Raw genomic sequence first — 16301 nt, 5'->3', positions numbered from 1 at the left:
AGGGGATCTCTTTTCCTTACATCTCCTTCTGTTTTCTTTCATCTGTCATAATAAACTTTTATGTTTGTATGAAAAATGTTATGTGATGCCATTATCCTGATAACACAGGATATCTTCCTCGTAGGTACTGCAAAGTATAAGCTATGAGTGATTTATGTTTTCAGTGAAGCACTTAAAGCTAATGGTTTGGGGGATATTTGGTCAAAGTAGAAATAAGATATTGTCATCATCCTTTCCTTTATCCAACTGAGCAGTTCTAGTTCACCTGTTCAGTCTAGGAAGATTGTTGTAGAAATGGTGAGGAAGAAATATTTCATTTGTTCATATATGCTTGGGCATGAAACTGCTTTTCATTCTTTTGTTATTCAAAATTTTTATTGTGACAACAGTTGGAGAAATGTTGGGGAAAATGCACTGATTTGACTTTTTTATTTCACTTGTTTGCTTTGGGAGCAGATTTGAAATGAAAAAACCTCTTAGAGGCTCTTAATGAGTTTTTATCTTGTATACATCTTTTATAGTTGAAAGCATTGCTTGCCCTTTCATACAGAGTTTTGAAAGATTTTTCTCCTATTTCTTAGTAAAGGTTGAAACTGAGGCAGTATTCCAATTGAAAAAACTGGTCATCCAGTTTGCATCTTTTTTGTCACCTGTATGATTGCCATCCACTGAAATTAGTTTGCTTTTGTAGGCTTTGGACTATCTTACAGCTTTTAATTAGGTATTGCATTATAATAAGTATGTGTTTCAGAACCCATGTTAATAGTAAGGAAAAGCACACTTACTAGAAAGAACTAAGCTGTATTTCACACATTTACAGGTATCGTAACTGATAAATTACTGACTATCATCATTGCCTACCTATAACTTGTTCTGTGAATGCAGAGGCCAACTGGAGTAGCAACCATCCTTTTATAGACAGACTTGCAGGTTCTGAAAGATGATTAAACATTGTTGGAAAAATGAGAATAGCTCCCACATTAACCATGTTTACAGCAACTAGAAGCTGTCTCATACTTTTATTTAATGACACACATGGGTGCTTTCAGTGCTGTAAAGCATGAAGCCTAATGATTTTTTGCATAAGAGTAGAAGCTGAATAATAGTAATTTTAGCATACACTAGATATTATCAGATAATTCTACTACTAAATATTTGCAGGTGGGAGGAGACTGAGGCCTGTATTTATATGTGATTTATAAATACACTGATTAGAGAGTTCTGTTATGCCTCTCTTTTTGAGCAAGTATTGCAAGTTGTCTGCCAGTTGCGCAGTGAAAATCTTTCACAGACTGTGAATGAATTTTGCATAGACTTACCAGTCTGTTAATTTTGAGTGATAGTAATTAGTCAAAGACATTCTCTTTACAAAAGTAGTGGAACCTATGTTGTATATTCTGGATGATATTTATAAGTACTGAATGTGTACCTTATTGAACTAAGCTTTATAAATTAGATTGTTACTCAAGAAAAGGTAGTTATAGTCTTGATTTTATTCACTCAGTTCTTTGTTGTTTTGTATTACTGGAATTAATTTGTCAGCTAAACATAGTAAGTTTTCTGAAGAAAACAATTTTTAACACTTGGGATATTATATACAGAGGCCTTAATCTGCATCTCAATGTATAATATGTTATTTTGTCTTTCCCTACTTTTAGTATGTTATTCTTATAGTGTTCCAATTACATGGGATTTCTAGTTTTTCTTTTCAATTAATTAGTTATTATATGATTAAAATAAAGGAAATATTTAAACCCGAATTATTTTAAATTAACATTTATGTGATTGGATTTCTCAGGGTCAGTGTTCTTTCAGTGTTTTTCAATAGACAAACTAGTTTACATGTGACATTGCTCTTCACTGAATAGTTTATCACTTTCAGTGCAAATTGCCAGTTCTCTGAGGTGGACTGTATGTGTCCTGCAACCTGATGGCTGGATTTTTCTGTCGCTGGAATTTAAAAATGAAGACAACTGTCTTGAAAATTTAATGAAAAGCCAAAATGGCAAATAAAATGACTGCTGTCTTTGTTTTAGGCCTTGTTTAAACTTTTAAGCCTAAGATGATCTAGAAAATCCTTTTTGTTTTTGAGCAAATACTGTTCTTCTTGGTGCAAAATTAAGAAATCATAACTACTAAGGGGAATTTTTATTCAGAAAGCGGCACAGGCTCATTGAATTACTTGTATTCCATGCAAGGAGGGTTGACCTTGGCTGGCTGTCAGACACCCACTGCCACTCTCTCACTTGTCTCCTTAGCAGGAGAAAATAAGATGGAAAGCTCGTGGGTGGGGATAAAGCAGAGATCGCTCACCAGTTACCATCCTTGGCAAAACTTGACTTGGAAAAAAAATAATTCAGTTTATTGCTAATTTAAATAGATTTGCATGCTGAGAAACAAAGGCAAAAACTTTTTTTTTTTTTTTTCCCTACTCCCTTTTCCCCTGGCTTAACTTACTCTTTCACTACTCTTTCTTCTTCCCCCATTTTCCCCTTGAGAGGCACAAGGAGGTGGGGAATAGGGGTTGTTGTCAGTCCGTAATGTTTGTCTGAGATGTTCAGTGCTTCACTTTCCTCACACTTCTCCCCACCTCCAGTGTGGGTCTTCTCCATGGGTGCAGTCCTTTTGGGGTAAACCTGCACGGGCTGCACTTGCTCCACTGTGGCTTCTTCCCAAAATTCCAAGGGCCATCCAATCCATACCAAGTACATTCAATACAGGATGTATGCAGCATGATAGGGTATCTTAAGGGTATAGGAGAGAAGAATTTTCTGAACACAGGCTTTTAAGCACTTGGTGGATGTGGCAGTGGTATGCTTGAGTGTTCTCAGGAGCAGAGGGACAGTAGCAATATTATGGAGAAGTATTATATGTATATGGGAACAACGTGTGCTGCTCCCTAAAATGTATACAGTATTTGGACTTTATAGTATTAATATGTGTTCATTTTGTGTCATTTTGTATCTTCTAGGGAGTATGACTTCTGCAACGTCACCTATCATTTTGAAATGGGACCCGAAAAGTTTGGAAATCAGGACTCTCACAGTAGAGAGGCTACTGGAGCCACTTGTTACTCAAGTAAGTAACTTCTATTTGTTTTACTTCTTCTTTTAGCATGATGCTATATTTACTCATTATATGTAATTATCTTAATAATTGTAAATAGTAAAATTTTAAATAGCTTTTGTTCGTGACCTCTAGTGGAAAACTCTGTTGAAATGTGTTCAGAAGTTCTTGTTCTAAATAATTAATAGTCTGAAAATATGAGTGGGAATACAGTAGCAACAACTGTTTAGCTATGCTTGTCTTTCAAAAACAGATTAGAAATTTATGAAGCAGTCGATTTAAGATAGGGATCTGACTGAGCATATGCCCTTGGTGTGTTGTGTTGGGAGACAGGTTCAGCAAAACCAACTAACCAAATTAAGGAAACATGCCCAGTCATTCCTAAATGGACTAAAAATGGTACGACAAAAGCGATAGTAGGTGATGTTTATAATGTATATATTAGTGGTATCTATCTTTTAACCAGAGAGATCAGTTTTTACATAGTCAACATCTTTGTGCATCTATGCCTATCAAGTTTCTTGTGTCTGTATAGAGTTAAATGTGCTGTGAATGCATGAGCAGGAGTGATGTGGTCTGGAGAAATATGGCAGTAGACATCAAGCTTCAGTCATCAGCAGGGTGAAACTTGCTGAAACTGTGACCTGGTGCCTTTCTTTTCCTGAGGTGCTATTAGAAATAGCCAGCTAGTTACATAACCACCATAGTAAGCTTTAATATGGGTAGCCCCTTTATTTAAAATACATAAATCATTTTCCTTATAATAATGCTAATCATATTAAAAATGAAGAATGCCAGCCAACGCCATCTGCCTAACCACCTGTTACTAACAATTTTCTTGTAGACATTATGGATCTTGACGGGTAGAAATGTAGGCCTTGTTTTGAGCATGAGACCAGACTTCGAGATGGTTTGTTTTCAGAATAAAACAGATATCAAATATAAATCCCTACTTCTTTATTTCTCTAAAACTGATGTCTGTGTATGGTTCCCACACTCTTTAAAAGCAGTCAATTCCCAAAGAAGTTACACCTAGTCTTCTTTCTTTGTTTTGGAGAAAAAAAAAAAAAAAAGCATTATCTTTCTACAGATAACTCTGGGAATGTCTGTGACACTGCACAAAACTTTACACATTCAAAGACAAATAAATGATGTGAAACGTACATCGATCTGTTGATAAAGTGATTATTAGCTATCATTATAAACCTTTACAATTGTTGATATGGAGGACAGGCTAAAATCCAGAAGACATTGCAATATGAAATGAAAATTATGTTATGAGCTCTATGTTATTCTGGTCCACCTGCTGGCAAGAGAAGTGAGGCTGCTGTGGCATCATGGTCAGTTGTGAAAAGAGTAAATTACTGAGTATTCTGAGAGTGATTTTCCTGTTTTCCTTTCATTTTGTTTTATTTTTCAACAATGTGCACAGAAGAGAGAAAATAATCTATCAGCTCAGAAATGAAAGCACTATCGTAATTTCATAGTTCCTGAAGTTAAGTTAAGGTTTAGCTAGATTTTGTTTGATGTTGGTCCTCAGCAACATAAATACAGCAATTACAAGTTGAACTACATGATGTGAATTTCTTCATTGCTGAAAACTGTTTCCAAGATCCTTACGTTTGTATATTTTTACATTTGTATTTATTTACTATTTCAGCAGTATGTCAAGAAGACTAGAAGAAACAAAATGCAGTCCAGGGGGGCTAAAGCAATGTCTGCAGTTTTATTCACAGTTTATGAATACTTCCATTCTGATTTCTTCATGTCATAGGCCTCTATATAGTATGAACATATAAAAAAGAACTTTCTGAACATGTGATTTATTTCTCGTTCTAGAGAAATAAGTAGTTCTACCTATTTTCCTCTAGTTTGAATCTAATAAAGTTTGTTTGACTAAAGCATGTTTTGTGAGCCACACAAACATAACCATGAAAATTTTGAGTGAGGAGAAATATGCTACCTTCAGAGTATGTTTATCTGTTGCATTTTTAGCTTAAGTTATTCATCTGTTCTTTGTTTTTCTCAGATAATTAACAAAAGTTAACAATCATCCCAGCTTGAAAGCTTTTCCTTTCTTAAAGCTACATAAACAGTCTGGTCAAGTCAAGAATAGTATCTTGTTTATCTCAGTTTGGGCTTGGATTGCAATCTGCCTATGCCGTGATAAACTCCACAAGAACTGAGCCCACATTGCATGTGCAAGCATGTTTCAATCTCCTTAGAAAATTTAAAACCATTTCCTAAAAAGAAAATCTACTTTGAAAGTTTCTTTTTAAAAAACAAATAAGTTATTTAATCTCTGTTCAATTTAAACTCAGAAGTCCAATGTAGATTGATAAGAGCTCCTTAACACGGAGATCTTACAGATGTTATTTCACAATTAATTAACAATAGGTCACTGATAGAAGAGAGATTCAATGGCCAGACTGCACAAGTTCCTGAGCAATCTGGTCTGACTTTGAAGGTAGCCCTACTAGATGACATCCTGTGCTCCTTTACAGCCAAAATTAGTTGGATGTTGTGATTTTTAGCACTGTCAAGACAAATCCATGCTTTGTTTTGGCATCACACTTGAATATTGTAGAAGATCCTTGTGCTATCCAGGCTGTGTATGATTTTGAAGAGTGCTTGGAAAAACAAACAAACAAACAAACAAACAAAACAAAACAAAACAAAAACCGAAACAGTTATACACTAGGCTTTAGGCTTCAAAAATACTGATCAAGCCTTTTGTGTCTATCTGGTGTGTGTGTGTAGGATTTAAGTTCTGAACTCAGGGTATATATAGGCTCATAAATGAGTAACGTTTATCAGAAATGAGATTTTCTCATGGTGGAGTATCCAGTGATTTCTGTTGAAATTCTGTGGAGTAATACGGAAATGTGATGTGGATTTGAAAAAGAACATGGAAGTGAGTCGGGAGAGTGGCACATTAAAACTTGAATTTTAGACAAGCTCATTAGTGTTCCAGATGAGAAAATATGGATAACCTATGAATTGATTTAGAAGAAATTATAAGACAGGAAGGTTGTCTGAGCTGGAGGCAAAAAAATCCATTAACTGATCATGAGAACGCATTAGAAATGACAGAATTGCATTTATTCTAGGCAGCCCTGAACTGGCAAACTAATTAAAACTTTCTTTGGCTGTCAGAGGTCTAAGTGTGTTGGAAGTTACTGAAGCATCCATTTGCCCAGTGCTTGTTGTCATATTTAAAGTGTAACACATACGTGCTCGTATCTGCCATATGTCTTTTTCATGTTGCTGTTACTGAGATTTTGTGGAAAAAAATAAATGTTTTGTGAGTTTATAAATGTTGACATTATTTATTATAAATCTTAAAATTTTTAATTCTATGAAAATTATAGAATGAAACCTGTAACTAAAATATGTCCTTAAGAATTAGTGCCTCTTATTCTCTCACCTTCATGCTTGTAACCAAAATGAATGACAAGTTTGTCAGACTGTGAGTGATTTTCAGAAGAAAAAAGAATTATTTTTTTACAAAGGAATTAAATGCCCTTACCTGATATTTTATGTACCTGATATTTTATGTGTAGCTGGAAGGTAGTGTTTGTGATTGAGATGTTTGTGGTTGAGATTGCCGATAATGACTCAGGATAGTTTTTGGTTTTGGTGATTTTCCATTTTAATTAAATACAAATGTGACTTTTCATGAGAATGAAAGAGATTATATAAATCATGAACACAATTGTTTTAGTCTTTTTCAAAAAAAAAAAAAAAACAAAAGTACTCACATGCAAACATATAAATGAAAAAAGAGTTATGTATAATTTTTGAAGATCAGGTATGCTTATGCTTTGTTGATGACATATCAATTTTCTAGTGTTAAATAGAACATTTTCTACTTTCTATTTGGTAGTTTGTCATAGGTATTTTAAATAGCAGTCTGGCTGTTCTACAAATGTACCTTTATTATCAGAGCCATGCAGCAGTTGCGCTTTCCAGAATATTCATTTTTGGAATATCATGCATAAGTTCAGAATTGTAAAAATAACACAAATAATAGTAAGTGTTCCAACTCTGAGTCCTGTTATAGTAGCTTAGAATGAAACAATAATATTTTGCAAGGCAGACAGATGCCATTGATTTAATGGTTTTGCATTTTTTCTTGTCTATAGTATCATTCAATAAAATGTAGTAACCTACATATAAAATAAACATATAATTATATAAAATTCCAAATAGTTTTAATTAGTGAGACATATTTAGAAAATTGTAATAATTATTGCTGATGTTATACTTGATTTCTCATCAAAGAGTTTGTGCCTAGTCTAATCCCTTGTGCAGTATATTTTGAAAATGAACTGATTTCTGTATAGCCTTGAGAAATATATTTATATACTCAACCTTTCCAGTTATTCAGAGATTATTTGTATTTGGTGAGCCATTATCACATTTGATCTGCAAATCTGGTGGACTAATTAATCTCCACGGGAAATTATTGATTGCTATTGTCTGGGAGCTGCATCTGAACCACAACACTGCACATGCACACATGCAAACACAGGCTTCCTTTTGGAGGTTTTGTGAATGTGTATGCATGTTTAAAACAATTTTCAGGAAAATGGTTACAGATGATGGAGTACTGTATGTCTGATGCACACGTCCCACTTGTGTTAGTAAGTGTGCAGAATTTTTGTGCAATTTCTCTATTTGATAGCTAAATTCAGCTGAAGCTGTCTTCAGGACAGGCCTAAAGGAAAATGAATTATAAAGGCTCATTTTTGATCATTTGAGCTCAATTTAGTAACATTATAAGGTCCAAATTGTTATTTTCTATTTGAGCACGACTATTTTCCCAATTGCAAAGTTATTTTTCATTTAAACACTCGGATCTGTGGCCTTTGTGGCAGTGCGGGAGGTTGGACTGTGCATCAGTCTTGTCTGGCGGGGGCTCATTAGGCAATAGCCATTAGTGTCAGGGAGCCCATGCTGCATCCCATCAGAAAATGAATGTGGGATTTTTCATTTCTAACTGAAACTAAACCTTACATCTCATTTATGAAGGATTTCTTGGTTGAGAAGGCACATCATCCACCTTGCTTTCTCCAGTGTTGCTCTATTTATTGCTTAAAATGCTCTCTGAACTCAAAATTAGCAGGTGCTTATTTAGCTCAGGGTGCTCTTTAATCTGTAAAATCCTTCAAGAAATGTCTGCTGCAGTCTGGCCTTGACAGTTTCTTCTTTGCCATAAGATTTACTAACATCTGTGCCTCTCTGTAAACTCTACTTGGGATCTTCTCGGTACAGAGACTTTTTGTGCTTGCTGAGAGATTATTTAACTCAATTTTATCATTTCTATTTTTGTTCTCCATGACTGGAAAACCTTGGGCTATTTATAGTATGTGGTGTCCTGCAAGGTCAGGACCTTGTCAGTCTATATTTGCCTTCCTGTGATTTTATTCGCTGTTTAAAGGTATTTATGTATGCGTCTGTACCTCTGAGCTTATGCATATGTAGCTTAGCATTTTCTGGAGGAAGAATGGAAACTCAGGGGGCTTTAGGTCTTGCCCACTGCGCCCATATTCCATTTTTATGACAAAATGGTGCCAAAACCCAGAGTAATTAAAAATATTGTCTACTTCCCTTCCACCACACAAGCCAATGTGGAGAGATGGTGAGAAAAAATTAATGCTGGAGATGTAAGTTTTGCTGGCACTATGATAGATTTGCCCCAAATTGTAACCGGAAAACCTTACAACTAAATGGGTCTACTGTATAGCTTTGTATTCATAAATGCTAGAGTTTTCATCCATTGAGAAATGTTTTGACTTTGGTCAACCTTAACAAATTCTTAGTGGTCAGGGTTACCAGAGGGGCACAAAGTGTCCTTGGCTTCATGTGGTATGGATGAAACTGTTTTCATCACAGTTTAATTTAAAAAAGCATTTACTGCTTTGACTCTTCACTCTGAGCTGTAACCTTCTGAAACAGGTTTGCAGTGTCCCAGTATGGCATAAATATATCCATGTGCAGTGAATAAGTTCTGAGAAGGAATATGCTGGATGTCTCTGCTACCGCCGTGAATAAATAAATCACATCTGACTTGATGCAATAGGTCATGTCATAGCTTTATCTGTTGTATGAACAGAAGATGGGTGCTCTTTCATGCCTACAGAGTTGATCTCTTCTCTCAAATTGAGACTCATTTATATTCTTAGAGATGGACTCTTCTGGGGTCAGAGCTGTGACTAAAGCCAAACAAAGAAAAGAGACATGGAAATAAACATGCATCTGCCCACAAGAATTTGTACAAACACAGCTTTATGTAGAAAAAAAATCATTAATTAACGTCCCCTCCACAAACCTCATTGCTTGGCTAGCAGCGATACCAGCTGTTTTTGTGAAGAATACCACCAGGACTACTTTGTTCAGCACTGGGGCCCTCAGCACAAGAAGGACGTGGACCTGTTGGAGTGAGTCCAGAGGAGGCCATGAGGATGGTCAAAAGGCTGGAGCACCTCTCCTATGAAGACAGGCTGAGGGACTTGGGGTTGTTCAGCCTGGGGAAGAGAAAGCCCCAGGGAAGCCTCCCTGTGTACTGCCCGTACCTAAAGGGGGCTGCACGAAAGGTGGGGAGGGCCTCTTTGTCTTGACTGGAAATAAATATGATATAGAAACAAACAATGACAACAAAACACACGAACAGGCACATAGCTGAATATTAAGCCAGAATTAACACTGAGAAGTTTTGTCAGTATTACCAGAGTATTACCAGTTGCTGCTCCAGTGCAGGAATGAATGTACAGAAGTGGGGCAGATGATGGGTGAGGGGGATTTGGACAGATCTTTCCTATAAGTGTAGGGCATTCAGCAGGGAAGGGCTAGTGCAAGCAATTGGATAGCTAAAAGCTGGGAGAGTCCTTGATAATGCCTTCATCCTGACTCTTGAAACAGTGCAGAGCTCCGAAACTTGTCTTCTTGTCTTTTTTTTTTTTTTTTTTTTTCCTAACAATATGGTTTTCCTGCACATGCTTTTCTTGTAAGCGTTTCATGGAAGAGTTTTCAGAAAGTGACGTTTCTTCCAGGAATTTCCAAATTCTAAGCAAAGAGCAAAAAGTATTCTGAATAATTTTTGTGATACTGTGGTGGTTTTACAGAGTACGGCACTGTATGGGCTGCTGCCGGGAAAGTTAACATTCCAGCCAGACCCAGTACAGATACCTTTTTTTTACTTGTGTCCTTGAAGACATAGCAATATGCACTTTAACAGAGCTGAGCCTTTTTCTGTTCTCAAAAATCCAACTCAGCTGGTTCTTAACAATTCTTCTGATTTATGTAAGGTCATCGCTATAGAAAGGGAATATCTAAAGTTTTGAGGGGAAAATGGCTTCTGTTGCATTTTTTGTAGATTCTTCTTAGTTTGCAGATTTTTTTTTTCCAAAATATCGTATGAATAACATGTCACTTCCAAAAGTTTTCGAAGTATAAAAAAGGATAGTTACAAATATATTAGCAAATTGTTCTCTTTCTTTCATGTCAAAAATACTAATTAAAGCAGGAGATCTAGATCCACTTATGCTTTAAAAGATGAACGCATAGTTATAGCCATTTGAATTGTTCAATGGATATATGGCCTTGTTACAAAACCAGTAATAGACTTTGATTTTGTCTGATAAGCAAAACCTTGTTGGTACTATGAACTTATGCTTAATAGAAGTATTTGACATAAGAGCTTTTTCAGTGATGAAAATAAAACACCTTAAATTATTGCAGTGGATATAATTGCTGATATAACAACTTTCTGAACTATAATACTTTTATGTTTAGTGTAGTTGAAAAATGCAACTTTGAGTGCTTTAGCAGGGGGTTAACTTGAAATAAACGTTTTTAACATCACCAAATGAGAATCAGATGCAATACAAATAACTAGTGCCAGGCCTACATACTGTATGAGCAGTGAGTTGGCATGGTTTCTTACGCAGCAGCTTCAAAATAGCTGTTACGATATCCAACTGAATCACTGTGTGAGCTCACAGTGGCGAAAGACAATGTGATCTGTAAATGGATCAGCTGGTGGGTATGAAGTAAATTTAGCGAGACAGTATTATTGTTAGAGCATTGCATTAATGAGATTATTATTGGAAGGATTTCCCATTCTCAAAAGTGATGTTGACAAATTGGATATGGATCAGGGAAGATTAGGTGAATGGCTCAAGTTTTGTTTTTTAATGGCATACTGAAGACTTTGGATGTATTTCATTCCTATGCAGGCTTATCAATAAAGAAAAATTGTCTTAAATTAACTTGCAGTGTAGATTTTAAGACTATTTCTTGTAGCATCCACAGAATAAATGATATTCTAGAACTAATTTAAAATAAATTCAAATATGGTATTCACACCCTGAAATTAAAATGTTCCAACATGAAAATGATATTCAGTAATAATTCTAGAGTAAGTACTTATGTGAGTAAGCTGTAGTAAGCTAAGAGGTATTTTGATCTCAACCAGTATCTGTATGGGGGAAGAAAAAAAAAAGCCCAAAATGTTTTCTCATATTGTAGGGTTTTTAATTGACAAAATGCCCTGGATGGAAGCTGAAAGTAGAAATAAGTGTAAACTATAAATAACACCCACTGGAATATTTTTATTAGAATGGTGGGGAACTGAGTGCTACTGGAATTATTTGATTAAAACCTGAGCATTTTATTTGGATGAAATGCTTTAAGTCTACCGGAAGTTAAAAACTGAGAAAAGAATGACTGGAAGAACTAAAAGTATGTGCAGTAATGGGCCTTCTCACTTTATGAAGAAGGGAGAAAGTAGGAGCAGGATTGCTTATTTGCTTTCATAGATCAGCTTTGCCACGAAAAAGAGAAAATTGATACAAAACTTATGTGATTAAATATGTATACTTCTAATGACTTCCGTAGTCTTTGGAAGAGATTTCGATATTAAGTTCTTGTAATCCATTTTAGCTTCGCTCTTGACAATGATGTAAAAATCCTTTTTCACTTTCTTATTTTTCAGTAACTTAATTTGCTGGATGTCATCATCAATCTATAAGAGTTAGAAAGGGTACAAAATAAGCATGATTGCAAAAAGAATATGCTAATTACAAGATTTTGCTTTGAAGTGTTAATTAACCTAATTATATGAGATCCATGTTCTGGAAAGCAATGCTAATTTTTTTCCATAGTCCTTCAATACATATATCTGAAGATTGGCTGATATATTTGAAGTCGAAAGAATTCAGGGCATGGATATGTGGATAATTTGTTTTCTTTCCTGTGTTAATCGATTTAGAATATCGATTCCATGGGGTGTGTACCTTTATATGCATTTTTATTTATTTTTTAGTAATCTTCAAATTTTTTGTAAAATGTGATAGTATGTAACTAGAGAGACCTGAGCATTTTGGGTATTTTTTAACAAGTCATTGCTTTTCAGTTAGAGAAATTCAGATATAAATTGCCATTTTGTTTTAATCATATGGCCAAAATTACAGTGTTTAGTTTCCTGTTTGGTAAATTGATTTTAGCATCTTTTCTGACAACCTCATAGGTAGTTCTTGAATATTTTGCATCTGGGCATCAAATGCTTATGTTGTGGGGAAATATCCCCTTCTACTTGTGAGCAATTGTCTTTGTCAATGGCTGATTGATATTTTCCCCCTTGATGTATTGATGTTTGTTTTTCTTTTATTTAAATTTTTGTGTGTACTACTAGAGTCATTCAGTAGTCATTGATGAGACTTCTCAGTTTATTATTGTATAACAAGTTATTAAGCATAGCTAGCATATGCTTAGCCAATTGAACACAGATGCATTCAATATTGTGATATGATGTTTGAAGAATATAAAATAAATAATGTTCTGTGGAATAGAAATTTTCTGTAGATATGTTCATGTATATTTTTTTAATTCTAAAAGACGTTAGTATAAGAATTTTCATTCTCGTTTAGTGTATTGGATCAATGTAAAGCAAAGGACTAGTTGCTCTAATTTTCATTACTGGCTAATAGCTCATAAATTAAAGGGTATTTAACAAAAAAAGCATAATCATAAATTAGCTACTTGCCTTCTTTTATGTGGATATTTTTTTGTTTAGAAATAAGTTTTAAAGATGAAAATAGATGGAATTGATTATACATACCCTTTTAAACCCAGAACGGTAGCTTAATTTTTAGCTTAGGAACCTGTTAGTGTGGAAGAGAATAAACCAGAAGTAATTCCTCCCAAGTTACTGCAAGCATGACTCGTCGGATTGCGCTCCCAGAACCACAGCAAGGCTGAGGCTGGAAGGCACGTCTGGAGGCCACCTGGTCCAAGCCCCTGCTCAAGGAGGGTGCCCAGCACGCATCGAGGATGGGCCCAGGGCCTCTGGGACTGGCCCTGGGCACCTCTGAGCAGAGCCTGGCTCCATCCTCTCCACACCTCCCTGCGGGGCTTGGCGGACACGGACGGGATCCCCCTGCCTTCCTCGTCCCCAGGCCCAGCAGCCCCAGCTCTCTCGGCCTCTCCTCACAGCAGAGGTGCCCCAGGCCCTGAAGTAGTTTGAAGGCAGATGTTGATCCAGTATGGATCTGATATTGAGTAGCCCACAGCTGGGCACAGTACTTCAGGCGTGGCCTCACCAATGCTGAGTAGAGCATACAAAGCAGTATAACATGAGTATGGTACATACCGATATACCAACCTTTCATATTGCAAGCTAAGCCTGTGTTTTGTGAACATCATTTTATTAGACACACCAGCAATTTTGTTGCATTTAACCATGGGAGTAGACCTTTTACTAAGTTGCATGCTCATTTTTTGCTTTCCTTGTTCTCAAACCTTATCTGCTTGTACAAATGGTTAAACTGACAGTTTTCAAAGAAGGATTTTAGGGAAATGAGATTTGCAACAGGAATTAATTTTCCTTATTCATTTCATGTTGCTCTATAGTAATGAAATTGTATTGTATCTGCTTATGCTAATGGTAACTTCTTTTATTAGAAGGTGTTCATATAGAAGCATAATGAATCTAGCATACTGAATAGTTTCAGAATGTTGTTTCCAGGGGATACGTATTAACCTATTCAATTTTTCCCAGCAAATTACACATATCTACACTTGGTAGTGGAGAACGATTAAGCTTTTATTACTTTGCTTGAAATATTTTAATTAACCATATATTATTCTGTAAGGTTATACTAATACAAGTACAAAACAGTGGCAGCTAAGGTACACCTATTCATTTTTGAAGGGAAGAGATATTCAGTTACATTTTCCTGAGCTATTGCCAGATATTTTTTCACTTCTCTGAAAAAGGAATTAGCTCAAAAAGCATTAAGCAAAATACATGCTCGAGGATCAACATGCACACACATTTTTTTCCCTGTCTTCCACTCAGTACACATTTTTCAAATCTGATTTCTTCATATATTTTACTACACGATCTCTTTGTATACTTCCATGAAGTATTTCTTTTGAAACTGAGAGGCTCTGTGCTTTCATGTACGTGCAATATGATATTGTTTGTTATGTGTATGTGATGAATTTAAAAGCTTGTTGTAGTGTTTTATTTTGTTTGTTTTTAATCCTTTCTAGAAAAGGAAATGTGCTTTATTTGAGAAGTTCTTGCCTGACATAATGGAAGTGTTTGTTAGAGTAACGGAAAAGATGCAGCTATATTATTGTTGTAGTACCAATTATGATCAGTTAGTTCATTTTATAATGATCAATGCCTGGTAAAATAAAGTTTTGTTTGTGAGCAACTTATGTGAAAAATAAACTCCCTGTCAAATAAATTTGGAGACTCTGAATTTAGAGTTCTAGCTTGCTTGTTCAAGATGTGTCAGGGTTATTAACCAGAAATGAATGGAAATTTATGGCCATGCCATCCTCATCCAGAGCATATGCTTAATGGCACTATCACTAATATCAAGAATTTAGGACTGATAATTTAATTGTGTGCAAATTTGGACACAAAACAAGTTATTTGAGGCTCTGACCTGCAGCTGGCTGCTTCTTCTTCACGTGGTAGACCGGTCTAGAAAGAGAACTTTCTCCTTCCTTGCTAGCTTATCTTGACAGCTAAAAATGAGTTGGTAATATTACTTTCTAGGCCATCATTTATTGCTTGGTGTCTGATTACTAGAGGCTTTCAGTCTCTTTGTCTGTTAGGGTCTCTCATGTGTTCCTGGCTCAGTTACCTTTCAGGTTTTCTAGAGTTCATTGCTTGCAGTAAAGTCAGGTAGAAAGCTGCAGTGATGTATCACGGAGGGTGAAAAGTTGACCTCCTGTTCTAAATCAAAGAAAAACTTAAGAGCCTTGGCACTTTATCTACTGTACTTTATCATCATTCCTCAGGCATCATTTTTCTGATCATTACTTGAAACTGAAAAGGCCAGACGTGGCTTTGAGGTGTGTGTACCTGCTAACATGACAGGCCACGTACTTTTTGTTATACCCTATTATACAAATATTATAAAGTCTTGGGACAGAGTAATCAAAGATGTACCTGTCATTATTGTCTGTCAACTTTTTTGGTAGGTATTATAGTATACAGAATGGACTGACACAGCTCACTATTTCTTTTTCTCTCAAAGGGCATGTTGTGAATGCATTTTTAATTCAATTTTAGTTTGTTTTGAACATTAGGTACAATGTAGCAGGAGTTTGTTGTTAAAGAAAAAGGTTTGGGGGGGTTGTCTGTGACACTAAAAAAAAAAAAAGTTGTGATCTTTCTGGTCTTTAGTCTCCTGTGAAAAATTTATTTCTTGCAGAAAAACTGCAAGAGGAGTGGAAATTACTGCTGCACTCCTCATTCTGGATTTTTGTGGGTGTTTTAATTTACTGAACAAAAGTTACTAAGCACTTTGAAACTGAAGACTGAAATTTTGAGCTCAGTATAGTAGTCATTGTATAATATTTTATACATCTTTAAAGAGAGCTTAGTACAGCATGTGTTCTTCACACTTCTCGGCCTTTTTCATTGAAGAGTAAAATTGGTATAATCAAGATATACAATCATGTCCTCTGTTCAAGTGATTGGCCCTGCAGTTTTCTCTTTAGACTTAAGAGTATCCTCAATTAATGGGAAGGATTTTGCTTTTTTTTTTTTTTTTTTTTTTTTTTTTTCTTTTCCTCTTTTGTTTTGTTTCTTGCTTTTGTAGTTGTGTAGTTGTTTTGTTTTTACAACCCAGCAAATAGTCTTTTATGCTGGATGAGCCAGCAAGAACGGTAAATGTCCATAGATCATTTATTTCACATCATGGAACTGA

General features: G+C 35.5%; 1 protein-coding gene across 5 annotated transcripts in view; it reads left to right on the top strand.

Moving 5' to 3' along the window:
* The window catches only part of CTNNA2 (catenin alpha 2), a 484674-nt gene that overhangs the window by 60196 nt on the left and 408177 nt on the right, over positions 1-16301 (top strand). For all 5 annotated transcript variants that reach the window (XM_032186536.1, XM_032186537.1, XM_032186538.1 and 2 more), the window contains one exon: positions 2972-3078. In XM_032186536.1, the coding sequence (XP_032042427.1) occupies positions 2977-3078 (102 nt within the window). In that variant the 5' untranslated portion in view covers positions 2972-2976. Of the gene's footprint in view, positions 1-2971; positions 3079-16301 lie in introns of those variants that run through there.

The sequence above is a fragment of the Aythya fuligula genome, chromosome 4 (genome assembly GCF_009819795.1).
Source record: "Aythya fuligula isolate bAytFul2 chromosome 4, bAytFul2.pri, whole genome shotgun sequence".
NCBI lineage: Eukaryota > Metazoa > Chordata > Aves > Anseriformes > Anatidae > Aythya > Aythya fuligula.
The sequence above is the reverse complement of the archived record's forward strand: the minus strand, read 5'-3'. Positions and strand labels throughout refer to the sequence as shown.